The sequence below is a fragment of the Ursus arctos genome, unplaced genomic scaffold (genome assembly GCF_023065955.2).
Source record: "Ursus arctos isolate Adak ecotype North America unplaced genomic scaffold, UrsArc2.0 scaffold_2, whole genome shotgun sequence".
Classification (NCBI taxonomy): domain Eukaryota; kingdom Metazoa; phylum Chordata; class Mammalia; order Carnivora; family Ursidae; genus Ursus; species Ursus arctos.
This window is the reverse complement of record NW_026622874.1, coordinates 74,669,573-74,681,686: the sequence shown is the minus strand read 5'-3', so window position 1 is coordinate 74,681,686 and position 12,114 is coordinate 74,669,573. Positions and strand designations below refer to the sequence as shown.

Sequence of the window (12,114 nt, the reverse complement as noted above, 5' to 3'; positions counted from 1 at the left end):
AATATGTGTGTCCAGCAGCTCGGAGCTGAGTTTGTAGGCGTAAGAGCGCGGTAAGGATTAGCGCTAATGCACTGTGGCCGCCCTTACTTGAACTTGGGTAAACTTGGGCAATAGGAGGAAATTTTTTTCATCAGGTCGTTTCCTCATCAGGCTGTATCCTGTTTCTGCTTTATGTAAATCAGTGTCTTCCTGGAACTTGTTGATTTTCTTATTGAGTTATAATTGACGTGCAGTATTATATCAGTTTCAGATATACAAGATAGTGCATTTGGTATTTTTATACAGTATGAAATCGTCACGGTAGGTCTAGTTACCATCTGTCACTCTATCAAGTTATGACAGTATTATGGGTTATATTCCCTGTGCTGTGCATTATAAAATGGTGATTTTTAACTAAATTTGGGCAAACATTGGTCATAAGGCTGTGGGGGTGTTTTCTGATACCAGCGAGCTCTCTGACACTAGCTGGGTGTCCGGTGATTCAGTTCAGTTCTGACACTAACTCCTTGGCATTAGTGCAGAGCCCACGGCTTAAAGACCCAGTCCCGTAGGCTGCCCCCCAGTAGAGATGCGAGTCACAAGCCTCAGGCCACCCAGACTTCTGACAACCAGCGATAAACTGAGGGTCCTGCTGTCCCTTCTTCAGGTTTGCTAATTTGCCAGAACAGCTCACAGAACTCAGGAAGGCACTTTATTTACATTTACCAGTTTATTATGAAGGATACCAATGAAAAGCAGCTGGATGAAGAGGGACAGGATGAGGTGCAGAAGGGTCCCCAGTGCAGGGGCTTCTGTCCCTGTGGACCTGGGGTGTTACCACTGTCCTACCACAAGGATGCTTTTACCCCTCGAAGCTCTCCACATATAGTTGTTCAAGAGTTTTTATGACCTGACCCCAGCCCCTCTCCCCTCCCTGAGGTTTGTGGTTGGCTCTGAAAGTTCTAACCTTCCAACTGGGAACCAAGGGTCTTTCGATCCTAAGGCAGGGACTGCCCTGGTCGCCTTATTAGCATAAAATCAGGGGTGATTGAAGGGGGCTTGTTTTGAATAACAGAAGGCACTCACTCCTGTCACTCAGGAAATTCCAAGAGTTTTGGAGCTAATTGCCAGGAACTGGGGACAAAGACCAGATCTATTTCTTATTCCACCATAGGCTGTCTGAAACTCCTGGCTGGGTGCACGGATAATGGATTACGTAGATTAAGAGATGTTATGTGGGGAATTTTGTTTGGTTGTAAGAAGTGGCCTCTCCATATGGAAGAGTAATCAGTCTAGACACCAGGGTTAGCAAACTACAGCCCTGGGGCCAAATCCAGCCCATTTTCGTTCTACGGGAACATACCACACCATCTGTTTACAGATTACCTGTGGCGGTTTGCAGGTGATGGTGGCAGAGCAAGGTCCGTGTAGCCTAAAACATGTACTATCTGGCCCTTGACACAAGAAGGTCACCGACCCCAATCTAAGACAAAGATGCTCAGATGACCCAGGGTTTGAAAACACACCCAGGGCGGTCTGTCTGAGAGAGCCGGCTCGGCATCGGCTGGTATATTGTTGCCTAGAGCTGCCATGACAAATAACCACGAACCTGGCGGCTCAAACCCAGAAAAATCTATTCTCTCTCCCAATTTCGGAAGCCAGAAGTCCACAGTCAAGGTGCTGCGCTCCCTCTGAAGACTCGAAGGGCAGAGAATCCTCCCTTGCCCCTTCCAGCTTCCAGGTGGTCCTTGGCTGGTGGCTGCAAGACTTCAGTCTCTGCCTGCATCTTCACGGGGCCTGTGTCCCTCCCTGTCTTTCTGGGTGTCCCCTCCTCTCCTTGTGAGGACATCAGTCATGAGTTGAGGGAGCCCACCCGGATCTTGCAGAGTGATCCCGTCTTGAGATCATTCATGGCACCTGCAAAGACCCTGGTTCCAAGTACAATCAGAGCCAGAGTTTCCGCGGGGTTCGGCCGGCCGGCCTGTCTTCTTGGTGGCCACCGTCCAAACCTGTGCCAGAGGGTGACGTGCTCCGTGTCTGGCTGTTCTGCCCTCCAGGTGCATCGCGGGCTGCTGCTTCATCCCTTTCTGTGTGGACGCCCTGCAGGACGTGGACCACTACTGCCCCAACTGCAAAGCTCTCCTGGGCACCTACAAGCGCTTGTAGGACTCGGCCAGACGTGCGGGGAGCCGCGTGCTGCTGGAAGCGTGCTCCGACTCTCACCCTGGCCCGCCCCTGGTGTGGGGGGGTCCCACCTCGGTAGCCTCATCTCTCCAGGGGCTTCACCTTTGTGTCTTCTTTTGGGGGAAAAACATCGCAAAAGTAACACACCTCCTCCAAAACCCCAGAGATTGCTGCTTGGAGTCGTGCACAGGACATGCAAAGACGTTCACCTCGAGTGCTGGTTCCCGCCTACCGTGACGCCAGGTCACCCCACCTAACTGTGACTGTTGCCCCCCTGTGAATATCCTCTGGTGATCGGCCATTGGCCGGCTTCACTCCTTGCCTCCGTGGGCCTTTCTGGAGGCGGTCTCAAGCTGAGAAGCCACGGGTTGCCTTATTTTTCGAGACTGTTCTGGCCCGAATACGGCCGACCCCACCTTTAGTGCCTCCCGTTCACCTGTTCCCACTTCTGATGACAAAAATCTTTGCCTTACCAGCGAAGGGCTTGGCTCACTGTGGGCTTTTCAAAGCACACAAATTCACTTTAATTTCTTCATTCCTTTTTAAGTGCCAGGCAGAGCTATTCCCACCTGCCAGACTCCCACCCATGAGGTCCTAAATGCGTGCTAGAGATGGAAGGCTGGGCCTTACCTCGAATCCGCCTTCCCTCGCTTCTCAGCACCAGGTCCTCAGGCCCTTCTGGGGAAGGGCTTTTTCTTCTAGAGGAATTGTTTGTTTTAACTGTTCTTATGACCTCCTTTTGGTCTTAAACACCTTTGAACATAATTGAAAGGAGGGATTTATTGAACCATTTTTCGTAACCATATGATTACCGCCACTTTCCTATGGGTCAATGCATTCTTTTTTTGGGGGGGGGGGGTCCTTAACAGAAAAAGCAATGGGTAATTTTATCCACTGTCTCTATTTGGGTTTAATGCAATTCTTAAAAACCTTTATAATGGGACTCTTCAAGGCGGACCCCTTGGGGGATCCCAGTGGTGTGTTTAGAGAGAGGAACGCACAGTGAGCACATCTGGGTACCATGGTGCTGGAGAGCCTGGGACCTGACTGTTTTCAAAGGAATCTAAATTCTGATTTTATTTTTCAGAAATACAATTTCTTGTAGGACATCAGAAGACATGATTTCTAGGACTCAATCAGCAAGCCAGAGTTCTCAGTTAGCTGCTGCGTCATCTTTGAAGTCAAGAGAAAGCTGGGCTCGACTTTCGAGAGTCCCCATTTTGATAATAAATAGGCACAGGGAATGCACGTGAATAATATTACATAGAAATTAAGCCTAGACCTGGAACGAAAATCTGTATATTGGCCGAAAATTATAGTTGTAACCAGTGATCCAGCTTATTCATTCGATGTTTTCAAAGTTCCAGTAATTATTTTTGCAATGAATACGGATCCTACATAGTACTTTGGTGTTATCTGCTTTTAAAAAAATAAAGTCTTTGGTTCACTCGGTGAACTATTTATCAATTCTTATGGTGTGAAGAAAGGTCTCGTGTTGTGTTTCCAGCCACTGATACAAAGAACCTTTATTTGTTCATAATGGTAGAAAACCCTTCATGATAAAAACGTCAGACTTGCTGACTATCCCTCCATGTCAAGATGACCGATGTTGAGTTGGGTGGATTGCTGGCGCATCTGATGTGGACGTTAGGCTGTTGGAACTCACTAGGCATTATCTGTGGCAGCCTGCCATAGCTTTCAAGTTTTAATAAAATGCCCAGAAGAAAGCGGTCCTCATTCATTCTCCAAACAAAACATGCTTTGTTAATTGATCGGGCCAGTTGCGAGTTGCGAGAAGGGGGCCATTGTTAACTCACGGGGATATGAATGTCATCCACCCTTTTCCTACCTGGTGACAAAGCTGCATTTCGGAAGGCACAGGACACTGATGTCGTCTTGCTGTGGCTAACGTTGTCCTTTAAACTCTAACTTCAACAGCCCCGGAAAATTGCCGCTCGCCTGATCTCAATCGTGTGTTTTCCTTTCATTTGACCAAACGAGGGCTCTGCGTATTTAGCAGTTCTGCTCAGATGGGGGTATATAAATGGTCTCAAGCTGTTATTAATTACATATGCAGAGTCAACAAAACAAGAGCCCTGTTTCAAGGACCATAAAACATATTCCGTGGAACTAAAAATAAGGTCAGACGCCTGGACTAGGAGGCCTGCATCCGTCGTTCCCTTGTATTGTTTGCAGTGCGGACGTACTCATCCATGGTTCCCAATTAAAAGGCTCTCTGGTTTGGCCTCTATGCATCGGGGACGTCGGAGTTAAGTTTGTTAACACAGAATCACAGCCAATTGATGGAAGAGCTTTAAATCGGCTTCGACCTCAATGTAGAATTCTGCCAATTTCAAGCCCCCGACGGCTTACCTACTGTTAGTCCGTCTGGGAGAGGTGGGCTTCTACTGAAGTGTGGGGTTTGTGCCCAGTTAACAAAGTATTCAATTATAGCTTCTATTTAAGCCAACTAGGAGCACAGGACTGGTTCCTGGCTGACCACAGTGCTACCCACGAAAATGTTTTCTCTGGGACAACTGGCTTCCCAGTTGCTACTGAGCCGCTTCTGTTGGGCGCCGAGCTATTCATAAGTGTGGCTTCATACACTCACACGGCTTGGCCTCGGTTTTCTCCCCAGCGACAGCCTCCCGTGTTCAGGATGTTAAAATCCTTCGCTGACGTTCTGCGCTCAAAGATCTCTATTAGGAGTAAATTCAGACGTCGGAATTTTACTTCCAAAATTCCGATTTGCGTTTTGGATCCTATTAAAGTTATCTCCTGCACGTACGACTCAAATGTTTACAATGAGCCGTCTGTGTTTCGTAGGCACGCGAGAGAATTGTAAGTAGGTCCAGCAAGGCGATGAAAGAGAGAAACCAGGAGTTTGGTGTTTTTTTCCCCCAGTCTAAGAATTTTAAAGAAACAAGATTCTGAAGCTCAGCTTAAAACACGAGCGCACGCGCGCACACACACACACCCCCACAACACCCCAGTTCACAGCCAAGTATACCGGCCAGCACATTTAACCGTTCTGTGACTAATCTCCACAGTATTAGGAAGATGCTCACACATGTAAGTATCTTTATTTCCCTTCTCAATAAGCCTTTTGAGATCAGTTTAGGTTCCCAGCAGAGCGAAGCAGGAAGTACAGAGATTTCCCAGGCACCCCCTGTTCCCCACACATGCACGACCTTGCACGGACCCATCAACACCCGAAGTCCCCCATTTCCATCAGGGTTCATTCGCTCCTAGTGGCGCACCTTCCACGGGTTTGGACAAATGTGCAATGACGCGTGTCTGCCATCAAAGTACCCTACAGACTAGTTTCACTGCCCTGAGACTGCGCTGTCTGTTCATCCCACCCTCCCCCTTAACTCCCGGCAACCACGAATCCTTTTTCTCTCTCCACAGTTTTGCCTTTTCCAGAACGTTTCAGAGCTGGAATCATCCAGGATGGAACCGTTTCAGATTGGCGCCCTTCTGCTTGGCGTTTTGCAGTGGAGCTTGAGAGCTCCTTTGTTTTGGGTGCTGAATAGTGTTGCATGGGGCGGATGTGCCACCCATTCGAGGGGGTCTGAAGCTGTCCGTGCTGCTGTGTCTCCTCAGTGGTCATGCGCCGTGTCCCAGATAGCATCAGCTTTGCGGCACGTGCCCCGTGACACGTCATCACAGAGCACAGTGTTGTTCGTGAACCTGTGTGTGTAGAGTCGTGCATGGGTGTGGGCAGGGGCGTCACAGTGCAAAGCGAGTGCTGAGGACGATGTCTGGGAGCCTCCGGTCTGCCCCCTGTGGTCTCCGTGTTATCATTGATTGACTCCTGCTGTACCTGGGGCCTCGTACAGCGGGGGTACCAAACACAGCCCTGCCTGGGAAGAGGGAGCAGTGGGCCCAGCACGGCCCTGCCAACGTGTCTGGGGGCGTATGTTTTTTAAGCTAAAATGCACCTGCCATTAAAATGTGGAATGCCGTGCGGTTGAGAACGTTCACGGTGCTGTGCAACCCTCTCCTCTACCAAATTTTGCACATTTTCATCGCCCCCCCCCATGAAATTGCACACCCATGAAGTCACACCCCTTTGCCTCCTCTCCAGGCACCTGGTAGCGTCCCATGAGCCCTGTGTTTCTCTGGATTTACCTATTTTGCATATTTTGCATATTTCATGTAAATGCAGCCATCTGATCTGTGCCCTTTGGAGTCTGCCTTCTTCCTCTCAGCACCCTGTTTTTGAGCTGCATCCATGTCGTACCCGGTCTCCGTGCTTCCACCTGGTGTGGATACATTACCCCACATTTGGTCTGGGCCGTTAGGAATAATGGAAGCTGCCGCTCATGTTGGTTTGCGGGTTTTTGCGGGTTTTCGGTTTTCCTGAGTGTCTACCTGCGGGGGGGGGCGGGGGAGTTGCTGAGCCCTACGGTAATTCAGTTTAACTTTTTGAGGAACCTCCCTGTTGCTTCTTAAACAAATGTTTCCTATTGCAAAGCCACATCTAGCAAGGGATCCCCATTTTGAACCGAGCGGGCGTGGAGAACTTGGTCATCTTCCGCGGCAAGAGCCATTGGGAGCAGCTCGGTGGCCATAGAGCTGGATTCCGAGCAACCTGCAGCCTAGGCTGGCCCGCCTCGATTCCTGGGCTCATCTGACCCCCTTCGATCCTTCTGGGGCTCTCACTGAGCCTGAAAAATAAGGAGGGGTGGGTGCTGCATCTCAGCCCTCTGTGGGGAGGGACCCTCTTTTGAGAAGGAGCCACAGTCTCCTAAATAGAGTGATCAGATGCAAACTTATTTACCTGTATGCTCCGCTTGGGGGACAGCACTGAGGGGGACGCTGCCCCCTCCTCTGTGGCATTGACAAGAGAAGGGGAGAGAGACAGCAAATAAACCTAGCATTATGGACTGTTACAAGCCGGGAGGGAGAAGGGCAGGTGATTGCCTGTGTGGGGAGGGGCACTTCATCCTCTGGAAGCTCTAGTCATTCTATTTTTTTTTTATTTTAATGATTTTTTATTATATTATGTTAGTCACCATACAGTACATCCCCGGTTTCCGATGTAAGGCTCGATGATTCATTAGTTGCGTATAACACCCAGTGCACCATGCAATACGTGCCCTCCTTACTACCCATCACCAGCCTATCCCATTCCCCCACCCCCTCCCCTCTGAAGTCCTCAGTTTGTTTCTCATAGTCCATAGTCTCTCATGTTTCATTCCCCCTTCTGATTACCCCCCCTTTCTTTATCCCTTTCTTCCCCTACCGATCATCCTAGTTCTTATGTTCCATAGATGAGAGAAATCATATGATAGTTGTCTTTCTCTGCTTGACTTATTTCACTTAGCATTATCTCCTCCAGTGCCGTCCATGTTGTAGCAAATGTTGAGAACTCGTTCTTTCTGATTGCTGAGTAATATTCCATTGTATATATGGACCACAACTTCTTAATCCAGTCATCTGTTGAAGGGCATCTCGTCTCCTTCCACGATTTAGCTATTGTGGACATTGCTGCTGTGAACATTGGGGTGCATATGGCCCTTCTCTTCACTACGTCTGTATCTTTGGGGTAAATACCCAGTAGTGCAATGGCTGGATCATAGGGTAGCTCAATTTTTAACTTTTTAAGGGACCTCCACACTGTTTTCCAGAGTGGCTGTACCAACTTGCATTCCCACCAACAATGTAGGAGGGATCCCCTTTCTCCACATCCTCTCCAACAATTGTTGTTTCTTGCCTTGTCTATTTTTGCCATTCTAACTGGCGTAAGGTGGTATCTCAGTGTGGTTTTGATTTGAACTTCCTTGATGGCTAATGATTTTGAACATTTTTTCATGTGTCTGTTAGCCATTTGTATGTCTTCATTGGAAAAGTGTCTGTTCATATCTTCTGCCCATTTTTTGATTTGTTTATTTGTTTCTCGTGTATTGAGTTTGAGAAGTTCTTTGTAGATCTTGGATACCAGTCCTTTATCTGTAGTGTCATTTGCAAATATATTCTCCCATTCCGTGGGCTGCCTCTTAGTTTTTCTGACCGTTTCCTTGGTCATTCTAAATGTTTCCTCGGCGTTAGGAGGCAGCCCTTGGGCTTCTCCGCCGGAAGAGTCTGAACGTTTATTTGCTGTTCTGTGCCTTTTTGTGACTTAATTTGCTGTTTCTCCCTCTTTGGGTGGAGTCACCGGATTCCTCCCATTTTCTATGGAGGAGCGGCTATCCTTGAAAAATAATCCTTTCCTCTGGTTCCTGCCTCCTGATTTCCTGTCGATAAGCCGGAAGCGGGGGGCTGGCTTCCAGTAAGCGGGTGGGTCCTGGTGGGGTGTGGCTGGGCCCACCTGCCTCTGGTCGGTGGAAATGGGACATCTGCCCACAGGGCTGCGACGTTCTCCTAGGCGTCCGCCCCTGAGGGTGGGGACCCCCTCCAGAAGCTGGGTCACCTGAGCAGACTTGGCCATCCCCAGTAAGGACGTCGTGGGAAACATGTGATGACCACTTTCAACATCCAGGGGGGATATTTCTGTTGCCTTGTTCCCAGGGTGTCCCAGCCTGAGAGAGGAGGGAAGGGCATATATGGTAAGAACACACACAGCATCTTAGGATAGTTCTAGAAACTCTATTTTGTATTTCTTGTTCCTGTTTGAAATGAAAGTGGTAGAAAAAAAGCCCTCATTGTGAGGCTGGTGGGGAGGTTGTGGGTTGGGGTCTTGCCTTTCTGCACATTCTCAAAACTGAGCTGTTAGCACAGCAGTGAGCTCCTGTGTGTGTGTGTGTGTACGTGTGTGATCATGGCATGTTTGTCATTTGGCATCTGGACCGTGTAATTACAGGATTCTTTCCCCATGTCATCGAGAGCCTTTCTTTCTTTGTGGTTGTACTGGTTAACTTTCCCTGCTTTATTATTTTTTTAATTAATTAATTTTTAATTATTTATTAGAGAGCGCACACAGCAGGGGGAGTGGTGCACAAGAGGGAGAAGGAGAAGCAGGCTTCTCACTGAGCAGGGAGACCAATGCAGGGCTTGATCCCAGGACCCCAGGATCATGACCTGAGCCAAAGGCAGCCGCTTAACTGACTGAGCCACCCAGGCGCCCTGCTCCTGGGGTTTTAACTAAGAACGTTATCATTTTAGGATCGCTTTTCCTGTTATAAGGTTATCTTGTGTACTAACACTTCTTTGCATGTTGTCTTCACCGATCCTGCCGGGAATGCTTCCGGGTGGAAGGACAAACTTCATCCCCGTTTTACAGATAGAGTAATGGAGACACGGACTGAGCCATTTACCCGGGACCACTGAACAATCCGCAACAGAGTGGCGACTTCTGGTCCTGAAATTCACCTTCTGCTTGCTGAACTACGGATTCCTGGGCCTCTTGCCTGGAGACTCATATTCAGACGACCTGGGAGGGGCTCAGGAGTATGCATTTTTAAAAAAAACTACGGGTGGTTTGTGGGGTGCCTGGGTGGCTCAGTCCGTAGAGCGTGTCCAACTCTTTGATTTCAGCTCCAGTCATGATCTCAGGGTCATGGGATCGGGCAGGCTCTGCGCTCAGCAGGGAGTGTGTTTCTCCCTCTCCCTCTCCCTCTGCTCCTCCCCCTACTCACACACTCTCTCAAATAAATAAATAAACAAATAAACAAACGAAATCTTTAAAAAAAGGAGGGGCTATCTAAATGGCGTCATAACAATTAACAAGTATATTAAGAGTATAACGTGTAATTAAGTAATATTGGTAAAGCAAAGGGTAGAATTGAGGGCAGGACCTCCGTACTACCGTCTTTGGAACCAGGACAGTGCAGAGGAAGGGGGCAGTACAGGCTTGCTGACTTTCAGAAGGAAAAAGAAGTGAAAGCAGCAGTTCCATCAAGAATTGTGCCTGAGTCACCTACAGCCTGCAGTGTGGTTGGGGCAAGTCATTTAAACTTCCCTGGGCCAAGTTCCTCTCCTCTGGAAAAAGAGGCAGGGTGATCCTTCCAGCTCTAAAAGTCTGTGCTGGGGAATAGGCGGGTCCAGGGGAAGGCTATGGAACATTCCAGAACATGCCAGAACATGCCAGAACATGCCAGAGCATGCTGGAATATGGCAGGGGCCGGCTCTCAGGGCCTATCAGAGGCAAGCTAGGAAACTTCTCAAAACACATGCTCAGCACCAAGCAGTCTCAGTCAGGACCAGGCAGCGTTCAGCTTTGATGAGCAGGATCAGAAGAGCCAAGCAGGTGGGACTCAAGACCTGACCACCCGTGTCCCCTTTCCAGCATCTGCTGCCAGGTGTGAGTGTCGGCATCAGCACACCAGGCTCACCGTGGGGACGGAACCAGTGGCCACCTCTGCGGGTCACTTGAAAGCCCTCACGTTCCTTTACAGGTGGGCCTGGGGGCCGCCTTCCTCCCCAGCCTGCAAAGCCCTCTTGAGAGCGTCTCTTCCGTGTTCACGGGCCTCAGGCCAGGTGTTTCTTCCCTGCGTCCTGATGAACGGGGCCCATTCCCTGGAAGCAGAAACGAATACACGCTTGGACGTGGGTTATGGTCGTCACAGGAGCTCATTGATTACCTGGCGGGCCCCAGCAGCGGGTGTGAATAGAATGCTGCACAGGTGTTCTCAGGTTTGGAGGAGGTGGGGTTGCAAGCAGGTGTGGATGATCTAACAGAGACCCAGGCGCAGTGGTTGCTGGGACTTTGAGCAGGAAAGGTGGGGGAGAAGGGGCTGGGAGACGCAGGCTTCCGGACACGGAAGAAGCACTCAAACTCCACTGTGCGGTCTCTTCTGTCGACAGCCACTGACAAAGGGTGTCAAGGTAAGAGCTTTCTTGGCGGGGGGAAGGGGCAATAGCTTTATTTTATGGAGATAGAATCCTCCCGTTTAAAGTGTACAACCAATGGGGTTTCTTGGGGGTATATTCAGTCATAGAATTTTGCAACTATCACCATCATCAACTTTACAACGTTTTCATCATCCCCAAAAGAGACCCCGTACCTTACAGTTGCCACCCCTCCCCCAGTCTCTTGCCACCCCACCCCACCCCCCGCCAGCCCGAAGTAAGTCCTAATCTACTTCATCTCTATGGGTTTGCTCCTTTCGGGTATTTCATACAGCGTGTGGTTTTTCGTGTCTGGCTTTTTTTTTTTTTTTTTCACTTAGCACAACATGTCTGAGTTCATCCACGTTGGAGTGGGTGTCAGGAAGTCTCCCGCTGCATGGATGGACCGCATTTGGTTTCTCTGTGGATGGCAACCTTTTGCTAAGACATTCCTGGTTGTGAAATCGCTACTTGCTGTGTTGGCCGTTCAAAAAGGGGTCAGCTGTGTGCTGTTTGTTAGAAGGGTTGCTTGTTGGACAGTTTTGCTCGGCGTTCTTTGAAGATTTTTTTTTATTGCGGCAAGCCAAGGTAGGAACTTTTGAGGATGAAAGGGGTTGCTGTTTACGATTGTCCGAGACGGCAGGTGTGAGTGGGGGGCCATCCTGGGCAAACTGGAGGTACGGATGCCCCACTCCTGGACCAGGGTCTTGCTCCAGCGGCCCCTCGATAAGGACGCTGGGGAGACCGGCTCCTGCTGACGACCCCGTGTGTGATTTCTCAGCCTGACCAACCGGGCTCGGGGCTTCCCACTCTTCCCCCGTCCCCCTCCAGCTCAGGGTCCGTAAAACAGCCAGAGCCTTTTGTTCTGGGAATTCCCCAACAGTGAGAAGACTCCCCTACGTCTGGGCTGATCCACCTGAACCTCCGTGGGCACCCTGTTCCCTGGGTTGGGGGGGCGAGGAACAGGAGTGGTTCCCCCTTACCCCATCGAATTGAGTGATTGAAGGGTTAAGGTGTCATTTGGGGCTGGTTGCTTTAACTGATAGCAGCTCCATGCCTGGAAGCAGCTGGAATGGGTCCTTGGTCTTTGGTGGGAAAGTGGTTTCTGTATTGGGAGGCCTGTAGCTGGTGTGTTAAATTAACATGAGGCTTGACGACCTGACCCGCTGAATGTGG

The 12,114-nt window shown here is 49.6% G+C and overlaps 1 protein-coding gene across 4 annotated transcripts in view; it reads left to right on the top strand.

Moving 5' to 3' along the window:
• Positions 1-3,630, top strand: part of LITAF (lipopolysaccharide induced TNF factor) — a 100,373-nt gene extending 96,743 nt beyond the window's left edge. For all 4 annotated transcript variants that reach the window (XM_057315685.1, XM_057315683.1, XM_026520315.4 and 1 more), the window contains exon 4: positions 2,037-3,630. In XM_057315685.1, coding sequence (XP_057171668.1) covers positions 2,037-2,145 — 109 coding nt within the window. In that variant the 3' untranslated portion in view covers positions 2,146-3,630. The remainder of the gene's footprint in view (positions 1-2,036) is intronic.
• Positions 3,631-12,114: the final 8,484 nt, after the last annotated feature.